The 18,741-nt window shown below is 37.1% G+C and overlaps 1 protein-coding gene across 1 annotated transcript; it reads left to right on the plus strand.

Annotated features, from left to right (window-relative positions):
• Positions 1–6,217: 6,217 nt before the first annotated feature.
• On the plus strand, positions 6,218–15,393 carry LOC140879819 (uncharacterized). The gene is made up of 15 exons (XM_073283738.1): positions 6,218–6,503; positions 8,679–8,803; positions 9,034–9,124; positions 9,288–9,372; positions 9,662–9,746; positions 10,263–10,332; positions 11,602–11,671; positions 11,844–11,889; positions 11,975–12,221; positions 12,310–12,515; positions 12,589–12,663; positions 13,854–13,923; positions 14,046–14,126; positions 14,612–14,691; positions 15,008–15,393. Exons 2-15 carry the CDS (start codon positions 8,688–8,690, stop codon positions 15,084–15,086), a joined length of 1,401 nt encoding a protein of 466 aa, XP_073139839.1. The 5' UTR covers positions 6,218–6,503; positions 8,679–8,687; the 3' UTR covers positions 15,087–15,393.
• Positions 15,394–18,741: the final 3,348 nt, after the last annotated feature.

Raw genomic sequence — 18,741 nt, forward strand, 5'->3', positions numbered from 1 at the left:
CAACTGCAAGGAATATCTTGAGCAGTTGGGAACTGCAAAGGGTATGTTCTATATTGAAATAAACATGTCACTTAATACAACTTCTTGGGTATTGGATACCGGATGTGGATCTCACATTTGCAATGATTTGCAGGTGATGACAAGAAGTCGCAGGCTTAGAATGGGTGAGACCCAGCTGAGGCTCGGGAATGGTTCCAGAGTTGAAGCTACGGCCATTGGAGATGTTTGTTTGACTTTGCAGAACGGTTTTAAATTATTGTTAAGAGATGTTTTATTTGTGCCAGATTTAATTAAAAACATTATTTCTATTTCTATGCTTGATAGAGATGGTTATTCTTGCAATTTTGTGAATGGGATTTGCAATATTTACAAGAATGAATGTTTAATTGGAAATGGACAACTTGAAAACGATCTATACAACTTAAAACTAAAAGACGTTCCAGTGAATTATGTTGATAAACCGGCGACAACAAACAAAAGGAAAATCGATAGTCAAAACCCGGCAAACCTTTGGCATGCTAGGCTAGGTCATATTTCCTCAAGGAGGATGAACAAGCTAGTGGGAGAGGGCATGTTTGATATGTCTGATATTAATTCTCTACCTACTTGTGAATCCTGCCTAAAAGGAAAAATGACTAAATCTCCTTTTAAGGGGAAACCTGAGCGTAGTCAGAATCTGTTGGATTTGATCCATACAGATGTTTGTGGTCCATTTAGAGTAGGGACTCAACATGGCCACACCTACTTCATTACCTTTACTGATGATTATTCAAGGTATGGGTATTTATATTTAATGAAATATAAGTCTGAAGCATTTGAAAAGTTCAAAGAATTCAGGGCTGAAGTAGAAAACAAGCTAGGTAAAAGTATTAAAGCACTTCGATCGGATCGAGGTGGAGAATACTTGAGTACCGAGTTTTTGGACTATCTGAAAGAGAATGGGATTCTCTCTCAGTGGACTCCTCCTATGACACCACAGCTTAATGGTGTATCGGAGCGTCGTAATCGAACTTTGTTGGACATGGTTCGATCTATGATGAGCTTCACTGAGCTTCCACCTTCGTTTTGGGGCTATGCGCTTGAAACGGCGGTATTGTTGTTGAACAACGTCCACACTAAAGCAGTGGACAAAACACCATACGAGTTATGGAATGGCAAAGCTCCTAAGTATTCGTACTTGAGGATTTGGGGATGTCCTGCTTACGTGAAGCGGACAGTGGGAGATAAGTTGGATAGTCGATCCAGCTTATGTTATTTTGTAGGGTATCCGAAGAATTCAATCGGATATTATTTCTATTATCCTGCTGAAACAAAGGTGTTTGTTTCTAGGAATGCCACCTTCTTGGAGAAGGAGTTCTTATTGGATAAGAAAGGCGAGATGATGGAACTCGAAGAAGTTCGAGAAGAACCCGAAATACAAAATAACGATCCTACACCTCAGGAACCATTGCTGGACACGCCTGCACCTAGAAGATCCGAAAGGACTTCTAGACCTCCAGTTCGATATGGTCTTCTTCTTGAAGGGGATCAAGATGAACCCGACATTGGATGTGATCCAAGAAACTTCAAGGAAGCAATTTCTGATGCGGATTCGAATTTATGGCTTGAAGCTATGCAGTCAGAATTGGATTCGATGCATACAAACCAAGTTTGGTCTTTAGTAGATCCTCCCGATGGAATTGTTCCAATAAGGTGTAAATGGATCTACAAGAGAAAGCTTGGGCCTGATGGTAAGGTATTGACCTACAAGGCGCGATTGGTGGCGAAAGGTTATACTCAAAGGCAAGGAGTTGACTATGATGAAACCTTTTCACCAGTTGCAATGTTCAAGTCCATAAGAATCCTGATTGCCATAGCTGCATGGTATGACTATGAGATATGGCAAATGGATGTGAAGACTGCTTTTCTTAATGGAGACATTAAGGAAGAAATCTATATGAAGCAGCCTGAGGGGTACACATCCATGGGAAGCGAGCATAAGGTATGCAAGCTTCAGAGATCAATTTATGGTCTAAAACAAGCATCAAGAAGTTGGAACCAGAAATTTGATGAAACAATAAAAGATTTTGGTTTCATCAAGAACCCGGAGGAACCTTGCGTGTACAAGAAAGTAGTTAAGGATGCGGTGACATTCTTAGTACTTTATGTTGATGACATCCTACTCATTGGGAATGATGTAGGGATGTTGCAGTCAACAAAGATATGGTTATCAGGTAGATTTTCGATGAAGGATTTGGGAGAGGCATCCTACATTCTTGGGATACAGATCTATAGAGATAGGTCTAAGAGAATGATAGGACTCACTCAATCAACCTACATCGATACCATATTGAAACGGTTTTCAATGGATGGGTCCAAAAGAGGACATCTACCCATATGTCATGGAGTTTCTCTATCCAAGTCTATGTGTCCCAAGACTGATGCAGAGATAGAGAATATGACACATGTACCATATGCGTCAGCTATAGGTAGTATCATGTATGGGATGATATCTACCAGACCGGATGTAGCATTTGCTCTGAGTGTCACGAGCAGATATCAGTCTAATCCTGGTCAAATGCATTGGAAAGCCGTGAAGGACATTCTTAAGTACTTGCGAAGGACTAAGAATATGTTCATGGTGTATGGAGGACGAGATCTCAAATTGGAAGGCTATACCGACTCTAGCTTCCAAAGTGATGTGGATGACTCGAAGTCAACCTCTGGATTTGTGTTCATGCTCAATGGCGGTGCTGCCTCTTGGAAGAGTTCCAAGCAGGACACCACAGCGGATTCCACCACTGAGGCTGAATACATTGCAGCATCAGCTGCTGCTAAAGAGGCCGTTTGGATGAGGAAGTTCGTCCAAGAGTTGGGCGTTATTCCTGAATTTGTTGGTCCAGTCCCGGTGTACTATGACAACACGGGTGCCGTTGCTCAAGCAAAGGAACCAAGGTCTCATCAAAGATCCAAACACGTACTGAGGAAATACCACATAATCCGGGAGATTGTGGAAAGAGGAGACATCATTGTCGAACGAGTGGCCTCTGCAGACAATATCGCTGATCCGCTTACTAAGCCCTTGCCAGGACCATTGTTTGACAAACATCGCGAAGCAATGGGTCTACGTAGTATGACTAGTTGGCTATAGGGCAAGTGGGAGATTGTAAGAGTGGGTGCCCAGTGAGCCAACTGTGTGGCTATGGGCTTTGATGACTCTTTGTATAAACAATCTTTTGTTTAATATTATTTACACTTTTATGGCAATGACTTTATATTACTTCATATTGTTATATTGTGATATACTATTGTTGTTTTGATAAAGACCTTGAATATACTATAGTGTATGTAAGATGTGGTAGAACATGGAGATGTCTATCATGAAATACATCTTATAGTCACTGTATATTCTAAAAACCGTTCCTAGTCGATTGAGCCGTCCGATAATAAGGATAAGGATCGCTCGAGTTTGAGACTAGCATTTGCGATGCGGAGTACCACGTTTCATTGGTAGGGAACATGGAGATGTTCGAAGCATGCAAATGGATATTCATAGGATGAATAATCGAACTACCCTATCCGGACTTTCCAAGTGGTTATCACTTATCGAGTGGATAAAGTCCGCGGTTTTGGTTGTACACCATTAGTCCTTACGACTTGAAACATCATGGAGACTCTATATGCTAGTGCTGTGCTTTGACTCGTTTACCGACTCTATGGGGGTCATCAGGTGTCGAGATTGGGTACAGTTACGACACATATAGGAGTCAATGCATTGTTGTCAAGGATTCACCACATACTTGCGAGTGTGGATATCCTATGCGATCTGAGGAGATATTAGTGTGACAAATCTCTGGCCAGAGTACTTGATGTGATTTAAGAAATGGTTTTTTAGTAGCACATGCGATGTCACTAATTTGATCTTCAAGATGCATTGCATAGTTATCGAATCTTGAGCGACTCTCGATATACCAATGGTTGTTGATTCGATCGGGATATATGGATGAAGGGACCGTACTGTACGCTAACCAAAATCTACTGGTTCTTGTAGGCACTATCAGTGATACCTAGGGAATCATGGGGCGATGTTGCTAGGCGCTTTACCATGATTCGTTGGGCAAGTCGGAAAGTGTTGTTCCGAGTCACAAGGAGTTGTGAGCCCACGGCTAGCTGTATCCCTGAACCATTGAGGGTCACACAGTGTAATGGAGTTTTAATCCCCGTTGAGATAGTTAAATTTAAAGAGTTAAATTTAATGAACTAAGGAGTTGGACTTCTTAAATAAGAGTAAGGGAGTAGGATTTCCTAAAATGACATAGGGATGGACATTTTAGGAAACCACTGAATTCGGATTCAGGAAAATTTATTTTGACTTTAAAATGTGCAGAAATGGTTTCTGTGTGCATTGGTAAAATCGGTTTATCAATCGGAGTCACGATGAATTTTATATTAATTTCTGAACGAGCGGGCTTTGCTTGTCGGGCCTCAACTTATGACTAATGGGCCCTAAGGTGTTAGTGGCCTGCATTATAAATAAGTTATTGCAGTACAGAAATTAGACACAACAGGTCATAATTTGAGAGACTGGATTTTTCGAAAAAAAACCCTAGCCTCCCTCTCATAATTCGGCCGCCCCCTCCCTTCTCTGCATGAGAAATTCCGGTCTGTGATTTTGAATTGCAGTCTGGAATAGCGAATCAAATTCGTTTATTCTCTTCGTAGAAAACTTCTGATAGATTTTCTAGTGCAATCTATCAGAGGGATTAAACCTCTATTCGTGGACCTGATTGAAGAACAGCTTGTTCATCAGTTCCAGGGAGATACAAGAAGCGCAGAGAAATCTGTGTGGTGTCCAATAATCTCGCTTCGAGATTGAAGGTAAAATTTAATAATTGTTATTTGAATTTTACACACACACTATAATTTAATCGTTGAACGGTTGATACCCACACCATGGAATTGTTCCATGACAAAAATTTTTAAACTTCCGCTGCACCGGGTATCAATCGTGATTGATCTGAGAGCCAGTTTTTCCAACAAATATATTCTTTTATAATATATTACACACAAACAATACAAAATAACAAATTTAGAATACAAGATTTTAATTCTAATAATTTCAAACACAATAATAATACAGCACTAAAACCCCCCAAATTAAGAATTTAAACATTATAATCGAGAACAATACGAAATATCAGCTAATCTGTCACAAATGCTCATCAAATGAACTGCATTCCCAGCAACGGACGAAAAAATTGATATTGATACGCTAATCTGTAAAACTAAGGAAATGCACGAAAACTCAACACCACTTAAAATCATAAAAAATATCAAACAATTCCATCAATTCAACATTTTAAATTTGTAAGACATACATCAAGTTGTGACAATAATTTATTCGCCCAAAATTTTAAATATTTCAAATCTAAAATCTAACCTGCAAATCTTTGAAACTTTCAGTTTGAGCACAAAGATGGGCAATTTCCTTCAACCCACGTCAATGCAGATATTTAACATTGCCCAACTAAAAATAGATCTGTAACATTTTTGTTGATGGATTAAACGTTTAAGATTGAGAGAGAAAGGTTCAGAAGAGGAAAATCAAGAAGAAGGAAGAGCATCATGTTTTCTTTCTTTTCATTTTCTTCCGTAAATCAATTTAGGGATATTTTGGTAAATTGTTCATAAGAGAAAGTTGAAACAAATAACATGCTTTTGTCAGGGATTGAGAACAAAATTATTCTGCAACGGGGACTGAAAAGGTATGTATGTTTGCTATTGAGTATTTATCACAAATTTTCCGTTGTAATAATGTGTATAGGATGATAACATATAGGACTATGACAATTTATCTTTTCAAAATAATGGGCTAATTGCATTCACACCCCCTGTAAAAAGTCTAAAAGACATAAAACCCTCTAAAAAATATTAATAGGCTAATGCATCCCTTAGTTTTTTAAAATGTAGCATATTTCACCCCTATGTTATACAAACTCGGGCATATTTATACCCTCTCATAGGGGTTTTTATGCTAATTTTTTTAAAACATAGGGTCTAACATGCTATTAATTTTACACAGAGTGTTTTATGTCTTTTAAACTTTTCAAAGGGGATGTGAATGCAATTAGCCTTAAAATAATACTAAAATTATAATTTATTTGTAAAAATAAAAAGAATAATATTTTATTTATGATATTTTGAGAAGAAGTGTGAAAGAGACCAAACCAAACCAAATCAAACCAAACATGTTCTTAAACTGATACAGGCGAGGCGACTACTGTAGTTACTCTGTACATTCATTAATTCCCTTTTCTTCTCCATCCGCTCGGCCATGGAAGAAGTGGCTGAAAACCCTAAGCTTGCTCTCTCTCTCTCTACATGCGCTGACCATTCGCAAAGAGATAGAAAAAGGTAAAACCTGCAAGAATCGAAAGCCCTATCTGGAATTACTACATATCTTTCTCGCTGTGTAGCCGATCGGAAGCTCCATTTCCGGCAGAGATTGATTTGTTTTTTTTAAGGTAATATTTTAACCGTTTATTTGTCAGTTTTCTTGAGAAGAGTCGAAAGAGGGGTTTTCGTGTTTCAAAGAACGGAAATTTGAAATTAAGTAAAGAGTTGTTTTCATTACATACTTTGTTGTAGGTGGGTCAGTTCTAGTTTTTATTGCAGTGCTGTAGTCCTAAGATACCAATATCAAAGAAATGTATTGGTGTGAACTGACTGGGATGAATTACTAGGGATTTTTCTTTTTTTTGTTGTAGGTGGATCAATTTGTGATTTTTATTGCAGTACTATTGTAGTACTATGGTCAGGGGCGGAGCTAGGATTTTTATTCAGTGTAGGCAACAATATACTATAATTAATAAAACAAAAAAGAGCACTGATTAGTAGACAGTTGAAAATAATATTTCTCTAAAGTTCGAACACAATCTACATATAACCAGTAGCACCTGTTACTCGATGTAACTCCAAAACATGACGAAGAACAGCGCATATAGAATCCGCAATTAATTTTTTATGATAAAAAAAATATAAACTCTACATTCGAAAAATATAGTATGCATGAATTCATTCCCGATGAAAAAAGGACACAAAATTTTAAAACAATTGAATGATTGACTGACAATGGAAAAAAACAAACCTAAATTTTGGATTTTATGGACTATATGAAAGATGAAACGGTAAAGAATATGAATTGAAATTATTTTTAATCAAAGTGTATAACATTTGTGACTTGTCAGGTGAAAACAACGTACAGAAATTTGTAAAAATTTGAGCCTAAAATTTAGGTATAAAAAAATATTAAAAGTGAAAAATTATTGTTTTCTTAGATGACTATGGTACCATTTGATACTCACAGAATGTATTGGTGAACCGACTGGGGTGAAATTATGCGGTTTTTGTTGTGTGTTGGAGTGTGGCTTAAAAACTGGATTAATCTCAAATTTCCTCTCAAGTATGAACATGACCAGCTAACCTCATAGTATTAATCACATCATTTTTCATCCACATTTTTTATCCTTCGCATAAGTTATTATGAAACTTAATCTACAGTCTTAAATAACTTATACAAAATTACTTTTAATTTGTATGAATATAAGACCAAGTGTTAAGTTGAATTTTTAAGTATGTGTGCTGTCATTTTAATTATCTTATTTTATCTATTAGTAATTGTTATGAATAACTAAGTATTAGGGCGTCCTTACAGATCAATCATATTCCCTATTTTATTTCTATGAGACAATATCTCCTTTTGGAAAGTGTAATTTGTTGTTCTGTCTAGCTTTATTTAAATAATACTTGTAAAGTCCCGGTACCTGATTATTTGTCTCTTAAACTTATTAGAGACGTATACAGGCTGAGTTGTTGTGGGCTCTCCTTGCGCTTGGTTCATGAGTACGTCTCAAAAATTGTAACAGCAGTTTAAGCATGAAGACTTAGTGCATTTGAAATGAACGACTGATATAAATGGAGTTAAGAATAGTATCACCGTAAGAAGTAGCAACAGCATTCAAAGAATGATAAAGTGAAGGTTACCAGGAATTTTTTTTTTGGGTAGAAATCTCTTGTTCGGCTGAAACCATATTTGGAGACTTGAGAGCTTATGTGCTCATGGGGCTCACATGTACAAAACGTAGTCATGTTGTTTAGTAAACTCGTAGTTTCTGGCAGGACACAGTTGCTTTATATTTTTCTATTCAGTTGGCTGCAAAGCATCTCAAATGACAGAAAACACACACTTTGTGCTAAAAACCAGAGAAAGAAGTGTCGATATTTTGTAAGAAAAGAAATTTCCTACTTCATCCAATTTCATCCCTTTCGTTAATTAAAAATTATTCTTTTGGAATTTGTCTGAAGTTATAAGTTGCGTTACGTAATGAAGATTCTCTGTGCCTTGTGTAATGTAAAACATACTCTTATGAGATACTCTTGATAGATATATAAAAGTATGATGATATAGACACGATTACTCGTTTTCTTGTGATGTGAAGCTCACAACATTCATCACCTACACAGCTCTTCTATGTCATCGTGCTATGAGAAGCAAACTCTTATCAAACACTCCTTATTGATGTATTTTGAGCACAACGATACACATATAATTATTCCTTTCTTTTTTCCTTTTACTGTTGCTGTTATTTGCACGATAATCTCCCTCTTTCTCATGAGTACCTGGTGCGTAACAATTGCAGGGGGGAGAAATGAGCTGGAGAAGAGTAGGAAAGTCATTGCAGCAAGTGGCGGCACACACTTTACTCTTCAGTTTCACTGTTTTGCTAGTTCTGAAGCTTGATCACATAGTTTCCTGCTCTTGGTGGTCTGGTTTCTTTTTCCACTTCTTCTTTGACCCACTCATTCCTTTATTGCGTCCTGTATGGAGTATCTATCAGCAACTATACTTGCCATCGAATATGTTTATTAGGATCTAGCTAAACTGTTATGTCTTCATCTATATGTGATATAAACCTAAGTTTCTGCATAATTTTACTCAAGCTGATAAACATGTCCCTTCAAAGAAACCCCTCATGTTTAGGCACTTTTGTGCAGGGTGATCTTTTTCCCTCTTTGGCTATTTCACGCAGTTGTTGCTCGAGGGAGATTCTCTCTACCAGCCCCTTCTGTTCCTCATGGTCGCCATGTATGACAATATGTCAACTGAGATTTTTAGGAATGCATTTATGATATAATACAACTTTTTTAGATTGGCAGAGGTTGCGTCATTTCCGCAATATCAACTAACAATTATGATGAATTTAAATTCTATTTTTTTCTTATTAAGTTTTGTTAAAACTTGTGAATAGTGGGCCCCATGTCATGCTGTGGTTGCTGTGCCACTGCTTGTCGCTTTCGAACTGCTTCTTTGTATATATCTCGAGAGTACAAATGGTAAGGAAGCAAAACCTCGAATGAATTTTAGCATGTTCTTAGTCTTACTTATAAATGGATCATTTCCATCCTTTTAATATTCAACCTCTAATGAATTTTAGCATGCTCTGGTTATCTCCATCCTTTTAATATGCAATTGTGTTAATTTTCATGAAAGCAAAAGGAAGATTTGTGCACATGCCTCTATTCTGTTCAGTCCTCTTTGTCACATATCAGAGACACAATGATCTGATAATTTGCTTTAGGCAGTTGCTATTGTTTTTAATATTAACTTTTTTCCGTGGTGCAGTTAATGGTTTAGCTGCTGTGAATCTGAAAATCGTCTTCCTTCCTTTATTGGCCTTTGAAGTTATCGTCCTTGTTGACAATTTTAGGTACAGCTTTAACTTGAGGGTCCTAGGCTTTCGGTCTGTTCCCTGGCTAAAACAAAAATCATACTTTGGGATATAAAACAACAATTTGATTCATGTGCCATCAGCCATGATTTCCTTAATATGCCAGGCATAGTATGTTGGAGCTGGAAACATTGACTTGAAAGATAGAGGACTAATTAGATTCATGCACTGTGATTTTCATGTTTCATCAATATGTTAGATAAAGAACGTGGGAGCTGGAACAGATTATCTTATTTTCATGGGAATACAAATTTTATACACTTTATTCTATTGAATGTGATAAATGTATGCATGAGGGTTAAAAAATGGTGTTTTTAATAATTTTAGGTGGGTTCTGTTCCTTTCTTTGTCTATAGTAACTGAACCTTGTATAGGAAGTTTTGCCATAAAATTGACAAACAGTACCATATTCTTTGACACGTGATCATAATTCGTTTCGAATTGTCTTTGGTATTAGAAGTTTACCTTTTTCCCCCTTTTGTATCGATGATACAGAATGTGCAAGGCTTTATTACCTGGAGATGATGACAACATGAGTGACGAGGCAATATGGGAGACACTTCCTGTGAGTTTATTTCTCTTAGTTGAACAGTTACATTCTTTGTAACTTTTAAATAATCAGTAGTTGTCTTGTTGCTTCTATGCATCCTTTTTGCAGTCAGTGAGTAATAAAACAAATTTTTTTTCCCTTAATGGAGTATGAAGCAAGTTAAGTTAGTACATGATTTAAGATTATGCTGCTGTCATTGCATGCCTGTATTTATCCTTTCAGAGAGGTCCATTCCTTTGATTCACAGTATTAATCATCAAAATTAACTGATAACATACTGCTCTGCCTTAGAGGAGGGTAAACAAGTTTCATAAGAGATGCTTTCTTCAAATATTAAGAAATGCATTGGACTCTTGTCGGGTCAACAAATATTCCCAAGGAAGAAGCATGTTTTTACCTCTAAAGTTTTCCCTACTTTCTCAACACCTGTGACAAATAATTGAGCTTCCATACAAACTTGGGAACTCTATATGCTGGCACAAAAGGGCATTCTATATACCTGTCTCATACTGATTGGCTCGTACTGTTACTTATCTGTTGTGCTTTAAAGATAGTCCACTTGGTGAAGAAATTTTGTTACTTCCTTTGTTGGCCTTTGTGGAGAAAAATGTTACCTATGTACCAAAACATTAGTATCTAGTGGAGTACTATAAAAAGTAGTATCGCACTGTATGGAGGTGTGCATGTTATGCATGATTTTCCAGAAGTTTGAGCACCTACTAGGTCCCTTGGATGTGGATTTCAAATCAAGCGGGAGAGGAAAAGGTTGGTTGTTTTCAAGTTGTGCCTAAAGAACTGATGAGCACCAGTTTCTGGTGGAGTTGTATGTTCAATTTCATGGTGCTCACATGGATTGTGAGGACTGCCTCAGGTGGCGCAACTGATGGAAATTTTGGAATAAGTTCTTTAGGGCAGATGGAGAGTCCTGATTTGGTTCTGGTGCTTTGTTCAAATAAGCATATTATGAATAGAAAGAGATGCGACTGTAAGATCCTCAAACTGTTGATTTCTAAAAGGGATGGGTAACATGAGTTGTTTGTAAATGTTGTAAAGTACCATGAACTAAAGGAGGCTTTACCTTTTGCGCTTGTTTCGGGGTGCTGATCTTCGTTGCACAATTTTTTCACTGTTTCTCTAGCTTAAGTCTTGTTAATAAGCAGTTCATGAATTTAGGCCTCTTGCAGGATCTATCGGTTTTTTCCTTTTATTGTATCGTGCTTATATTAATATTCAGTTTACCAGGAACTTGAGGATTTATTACTAATGACAATTTACTGTGGTTAGCACTTCTGGGTTGCAATCTCTATGGTTTTCTTTATTGCGGCAACTGTGTTCACTCTCCTGAAACTGAGTGGTAAAGGACTCTCTCTTTCCTTCTCTTTTGTATTTGCCCGAGTTATGCAAGTCTCTGGTGGATTACTCTGAGTTATTTATCAAGTTAAACTTGTTTTTGTTCTGCATACATGCCATGATGTTTTTTTCCTGGGTTATGATTTTTGTTTTTTAAAAGTATTTATACATTACAGGTGATGTCGGTGCTCTAGGCTGGTGGGATTTGTTCATTAATTATGGGTACCTTTTTCATTTAAAAAGTTTTTCACCTTCATACTTCTTTTTGTCGTCACATGTGAGAGCTGGTTCATTTGTGTTTCTATAGGATCGCAGAATGCTTTGCGTTTCTTGTCTGTACCAAATGGTCTAATCCAGTTATTCATAGAAATGTTCGAACTAGAGAGGAAAGCTCGTCTTCTACTGGTATTAGATACCTTGATTGGAACAGTGGCTTGATGATTTCTTCTGAGGATCATTCAACGGATAGAATCTGCAGCCTGCAAGTCATTGGTGGCCATATCATGAAAATTCCTATTGTTGGTTTTCAAATCCTCCTTTGCATGTGGCTTGAGGTATTAATTATTGTTAGACAGACTGTAATTGGAGCAGCTGTAATGCTTGAGATTTTGTTCAACTAAATGACCAGGGACTTTGAATTAGGGAACCCCACCAAGTGCTAGAAATGTTCCACTTCCGGTTCTCTTCTCTCCTATTTTGCTAGTGCAAGGTGCTGGAGTCTTATTTGCTACATCTAGACTTGTGGAAAAAGTAGTTCTTTTACTACGGAGTGAAGCTGGCAGAGGATTATATTTTATATACTCGGCAAGAGTTCGTGACTGCTTTGGTTTTCTGCACCATGGATCAAGGTAGATTAAAAAAACTGGTTGTATGGAAATCTTTATTGCAGCGACTAAATTTAATGTGCGTTTTTATCTTCAGGCTGCTTGGTTGGTGGTCCATTGATGAAATAAGCAGAGAAGAACAGGCCCGGCTTCTCCATGATGGTATCTCAGGGTAAGACTTTTGCCTTGACCATCCATGTTGCCTACAAGGTCAACTAAAAATTTGCAGACGCTAGCCATGCATTCACTCTATGAGTTACAGTCAATTCAACCTATAGCATCCTTGTCCAAACTGTTAAGAATTTTAGTACTGGTTTTAATTGCCGAAAGCAGTAAAAGTTGGTGAAAATAACACACAAGAACATACAAGATTTATGGACGTTCACTTTATCACTTGCCACAGTTGTAAATTTCCACTATGTAATTAATGGAAGAGTGTTGGGAAAAGATTAAGATACGGATTGCTATGTGGAGTAGAGCGTTTAAAGAATTTCAGAATTTTGCAATATCGGATTTACTAAGGGATTGGTCTTTTGTTTTTTGTTGATATGATTAGGGAGTCGTTAATTTCTTTTGTAATTAGCGGATATCTTGTCCGCCTTTTGTAAGATCTCATTCTCGTATATAATATATAATGTTTCTTATCAAAAAAAGTTGTAAATTTCCACTATATCCATACTGAAACCAAGAATACAAAGAGAATTTTATAAGAAAATGTCGTCCTGAGAACTATTTTCTTTTTACTGTTAGTTTCTCTTACTATGTGATAATTATATATGATGGCTCTTCATAACAATATATTTAATTTTCCTAAATTCCTTGTATAAACAATTAGACTCCATATATTAACATATAAGTGCCTCAAAATGACATTTGTATTATATTCTGCAAATTTTGGTTGGACCACAGTAACTCGTTGAGAAAGAGACATCTTCATGGACAAGCAGGGATGTAAAAAGGTTCACGATACATGTAGGCATTTAATGTTTGTAAATAATTAGCAATATGCTAATTATGTTGGCATGTTGCTAAATATTGTGCCACTGGTGTGTTTGCACATGTCTACGACTTAATAGCTATGAATTTATAGGTTTGGTCAGAATGACCTAGTATAGTTTCTTCAACCTAGTGTGTTATGGCGTTATGTGAACTGCACTGGTTTCTCCGACTGTTGAAACATTTTTATTGCGAGTTAATATTGTACACATCAGTTTCTTCTCTTTTTTGGTCTGAACAATGCTTGAGCGTGGTGGTTGGTCGTTTTGGTTGCCTTATTGCTGTTATAAAATCAATAATTGTGTACAAAAGGATTCCATGGGATGACTTAGCATTCTGATTGTTGCTTTTGCTGATGAAAATCAGTTACAACACTTTTTGTGGTTATCCACCTGAGATAGTGAAGAAAATGCCTAAGAAGGACCTCACGGAGGAGGTATCTGTCACCTTTTTAATTACATATCTTTGTTCACGATCAATTAGCCAGGGTTTTTTTTATTGGTTTCTATCCTTGAAAATATTGCAAAATGCATCATCATTTTCGTTGTTTGTTTTTAGGTTTGGAGGCTTCAAGCAGCGCTCGGTGAGCAAACTCAAATTACGAAATTCAGCCAGCAGGAATATGAGAGACTCCAACATGTAATGATCACAATCCCGATTTTTGGTTTTGGCACACTTGATTATCCGTGGTCACTTGTACGGTTCTTTAATTATCCCCACTCCAAGAATCTCTCTGTGTTCAAAAGTTTAAATTGTTTCAAGCGTGGCCCAATTTCTTCTTTTTTTTTTTTGAGGGAGTGGCCCAATTTCTTCAATAAAAGATTAATGAAAGATTACTATATAATGAGGGAGATCTCTGTGTTTGATGTGAACTGCAGCGTGTTATGTACACTGGTCATAAAGCGTTTCATGAGAAATCATGTTGGCATCTGAGTCGTATTTGTGGAAATGATAAATGCTTTCGGTATGTGAACTGATTTATTTTGACGCACTCCTTGCGATAGAATATAAAAATAGTTTGAAGGTTAAGTTGTTAACCATGCCATTTCACTTTTAGTGGATATTGCTATTTACAATCGAAATTTAGTACATTTTGATGATGCTTGTCCAAATGCTGCTTCCAGGAAAAAATTCTGTGCAGAGTCTGCTTCGAGGGAGAGATCAGTGTTGTACTTCTTCCATGCAGGCACCGCATTTTATGCAGGTAAGAGACCAAATTAAATATTTTGCTGTATAATCTTAGGCTCCATTTGGATTCTCGTGGATTTGATTTCGAATGTCCATATATTAAGAATTTGAGATTTATCATTGTGATTAAAAAAGTACTAATATTATAGCTAAAGAATTTTAAATCCATAGATTTAGAGATTAAACAAACTTGTTTGGATTTGTTTAAATAATTTGAAATCCTTTCATTCGATATCCCTACGTAACTTTAGTGAAATCATTCCCGAAAAAGTTGGTCATCATATGATTTTACTATGGTATATTAATATTTATTTTTCTTTGATTTCGTATAGCCCTTGTTCAGATAAATGTAAGAAATGCCCCATATGCCGAACTTGCATAGAAGAGCGGTTACCTGTGTATGATGTATAGCCGTTGTATATATCTGATTGCACTGAAGGTGTAAAGCTCCGGTGACGATGGGTTTTGTTGACACAACTAACAGTAGCAAGAGGGGGAACTTCGGAGATAGAAATCTGCTCGGTTACAGAAAGCGTATTTATGTATATGCGTACCTATGTATATATATATACACACACACATTAGCTGCCGACACATGATGCAGAAGTCGTGTCTTTAAAAAAGGTGTTATATGAATGAATGGACATGCATAATTGTATAGCTAATGGTTACTGCGTTGAACGTGATGGGCTAATTAAATTTTCTTTGTTCAAAGTCCTAAACGGTATCTCTGTAAGAAGTGCATGATAGTTGGTTACTCCAAATGCGTATCATCGCATAAAAACTCACCATTGCTGAAAAAAACAATAATAAACACAGGGGACCCCTTGGCTTCGACATTTCTCTTCTCCAGTATTTCTGTAAAAAGTGCATGTATGGTTGGTTACTCTAAGAAGCGGAAGAGTTGAACGGCGTTGTAAAGCTCAAAGGTGTTGATTCCGTCGATTTCCGTGATATCGTAGTAGCAGTATGAAGAGTTGCGTGCTGGTGTGTGTTCGAATGGGGGTGTGTGGGTGAGTTAGTGTGTGTTGTTTTGTGTGTGTTTGTGTGAGTCTTGGTGTGTGTTGTGTTGATTTTTGAGGAAAAGAAAAGGATAAAATATTTTATGACTTGTGGTGAATTTACGATTGAGGTTGACGGCATGTTGGATAAGGCTTTCGAATCATAATGCCCACCAAATGAGGTTGACAGCGTGTTGCATAAGGCCTTCGGGTCATAATGTCCCGTCAAACCTAGAATTCTTTGTATTAGCTTCATCAAGTGTCCTGTGGAAGCCCCGGGTTCAATCTACAACACAACAAAGCAACCAAGCCGGGATAAAAGGAAATTTTTTTTTAAAAAAATGGCCAGCAGTGCACCCGCGCCCATAGGCCGGCGCGGCTGCGCTACTACTGTGTAGGGGATGCGCTGCTCCGGCGGCCCAAGCCAACTTTTATCTTTTTTTTTTTTTTTTAATTTCTAACATCAAACCCGGAAATGGTGTGATCTTGATACACAATCAAATCCTACAATAAAAAGGAGTTAAAACACCATAAAACGAGATAAAGATACAACATATTTGTAACGCCCCAAATCTATATTAATTGAGCTTATTTGAGTAAATCGGAGATTTCAGAGTTCAAGGGCCGACTTGATTTTGTTTAGGGACTATTTTGCAAATTTTGGAAATTTCAGGAACTAAAACGCAATTTTGGAGTTTGTTAGATATTTCATATTTATAACTTGGTTGACTATTCTTATCACCTCCATCATCTCCCTTGCACGCCTCCCTCCATTAGAGGCGCCCAAACGTGACTCCAAGCTTCCAGATTTCAGTCCGATCTCGATCCGTCTGTTGGAATTTATTTCTGAAGGCAGATTAGTGATTACTGCAGCGAGAGCTCCGTTATATCGTAAGTATTTCTCCGATCAGATTCGTTCTATTTTTTGAATGTTGTTAGAATCGATTGAGTTGTGAGTATGTTGTTCTTGGTAGAGTTCTGATCGTTTATTCTCAGTCGATTTTGAATTAGGACGTCGTTCGGAATTGTTAGAAATTTTGGAAGTTTATTCTAAAATTTGAGTTTTCAGATTTGTTGGGTTTGAACCTTTATTGTGGTTTTAGCATTGATATGAGTTGTTTGAGATGCTATACTACTGTCTGTATTTTCGGTTTGATCAGTTATAGCCGTTATGCCGCCAGTTTGAGTTTTGGAATATCAATCGTTTATATTGATGAGATTTTGGATTTAGAAGTTGGAATTGAGTTTGAATGGTTTGAATTGGATGGATTGACTTTGGAATTCTTTTATATCTCCTTTCAGATTCAGTTGCAGATCGTGGAGTCCGGAATTGACAGAATTCGAATCGTTAAAGAATTGATCAAGGTTTGGTATCGAGGTTACTTTATTCTTTGACTTGAATCGAATGATTTTTGATTGAGCCTTTCGTGCTTGTAGCTTGTCCGGATTGCAGCTACGTCAATCAAGAAGAGGTAAGAGACGACATCGTTTGGAATGGGACGAGTTCTCGAATCGGAGTTATATTCGAGAGTCCCGAAGAAATCACATACTTGCATGTTATTTGTTTTTACTTGAAATCAGTTGAATGAGTAATATTTTGCATTGCATTCATATTGAGCCAATTACCTTTGTTTTGCGGGCCCAGAGGAGTTAGATGTTCTGTGGACTATAGTTGAGTAACATTGGTTAGCAGATTTTTTTATCAATTGTCGAGAAACACTCTTTATAGGTGCCCAGAGTCTAGAGGAATAAAATATGCATCGTCCACCTCGATCGGGAGAGTAAGTGTGTTGGTGATATTTTGTCCTTGGGATCCCAAATGAGAGAAGAAGAACCTTTACCTTGTGATTATCCAGACTTGATAATCCTGGTTTTAAATACATGCATTGCATTTTATGCATTTGATTTGGAGTTATTGACATGCTATTGAAATTTTTTGTTTGGTTGTTTCATATATCGCGTTTGATATATTATTTGATATGCATGTTTTGTCTCTTTTACTGGGAATTGTATTCTCACCGGATTTATCCGGCTATTGTCTTGTTTTGTATGTGTACTTGGCAACAGGTGGGACAGGATCAAGTCAGCGAAGACTTGGTTAGCAACAAGAGGGAGAGTTAGTAGTGGGACTTCGGTGTAGAAATGAAATTGCATGCCAATCTAGTTATGTTTTGAGAGCTTTTTAGACTCGAATTGTTGTTGAATCTTGTTGTATTGAATAAGTCGACTTTCGTTATCGAATATTGATGTTTTCATGTTGTAATTTCTAATTTGAATTGTTGTTGAAAGTTGGAAAAACCTGTTCTATTTTCTGATGTTTTTTTGGGCTCAGGGTGCGCTCGATCACACGAGTTGGCACGATCGAGCGCATCCCCTTTTATTCTTGGACAGAAGAAAGCGCAGGAGGGTGCGCTCGATCGCACGAGTTCATGTGATCGAGCGCGGCACCTTCAATTTCCCGGCATTGTGTTTTGCTGGATGGCGCGCTCGATCGCACGAGTTCATGCGATCGAGCGCGGCAACTTTGAATTTTTTTTATGTCTTATCTTTTGGATCTTGATTGATTATCGATAGGATTAACTCTTGATTAGACGATTAGAATCGAGGTCTCACATTAAGTGGTATCAGAGCGATAAGTTCTTGGTTGAACTAGAGTGAGCGGGGTAGTTCGAGTCTGCATGAATTGAATTCTCGCATGTGTTTGAATTATTTATTGACTTATTTAAATTTCATGCGAGCATGCTTTATTATGTGAAGATTATTTGAATTGCATGATTTTGTAATTTAAATTGTAAATCATGAATTATCTGGAATATAAACTATAATTGTTTCTCAATTGCAATTGAATATTTCTGAGATAGAAGAAAAGTGTGGAATAGAGATTATGGACACGAGATGATTAATATTGAGATTGAGATGTTTGCGTCCTAATGCTCTCGAATTTGAGATATGTGTTTCTCGATGAATTTTGAACAGGAAACATTCTGCATCGGAATTCGATTGAACGAGGTTATTCTACGACTGAAGAATGGACGTTACACCGACGCCGATGGAAGCCTTGTTGA

The sequence above is a fragment of the Henckelia pumila genome, chromosome 2, assembly GCF_033568475.1.
Source record: "Henckelia pumila isolate YLH828 chromosome 2, ASM3356847v2, whole genome shotgun sequence".
NCBI classification, from domain to species: Eukaryota; Viridiplantae; Streptophyta; class Magnoliopsida; order Lamiales; family Gesneriaceae; genus Henckelia; species Henckelia pumila.

What these genes read in the sequence shown, in the direction of transcription:
- LOC140879819 (XM_073283738.1), top strand. Translation starts at nt 8,688, where the DNA reads ATGAGCTGGAGAAGAGTAGGAAAGTCATTGCAGCAAGTGGCGGCACAC. An exon ending in CTGTTCCTCATGGTCGCCAT is followed by an intron (nt 9,125 to 9,287) that starts GTATGACAATAT and finishes ACTTGTGAATAG; the next exon opens with TGGGCCCCATGTCATGCTGT. An exon ending in AGAAGGACCTCACGGAGGAG is followed by an intron (nt 13,924 to 14,045) that starts GTATCTGTCACC and finishes GTTTGTTTTTAG; the next exon opens with GTTTGGAGGCTTCAAGCAGC.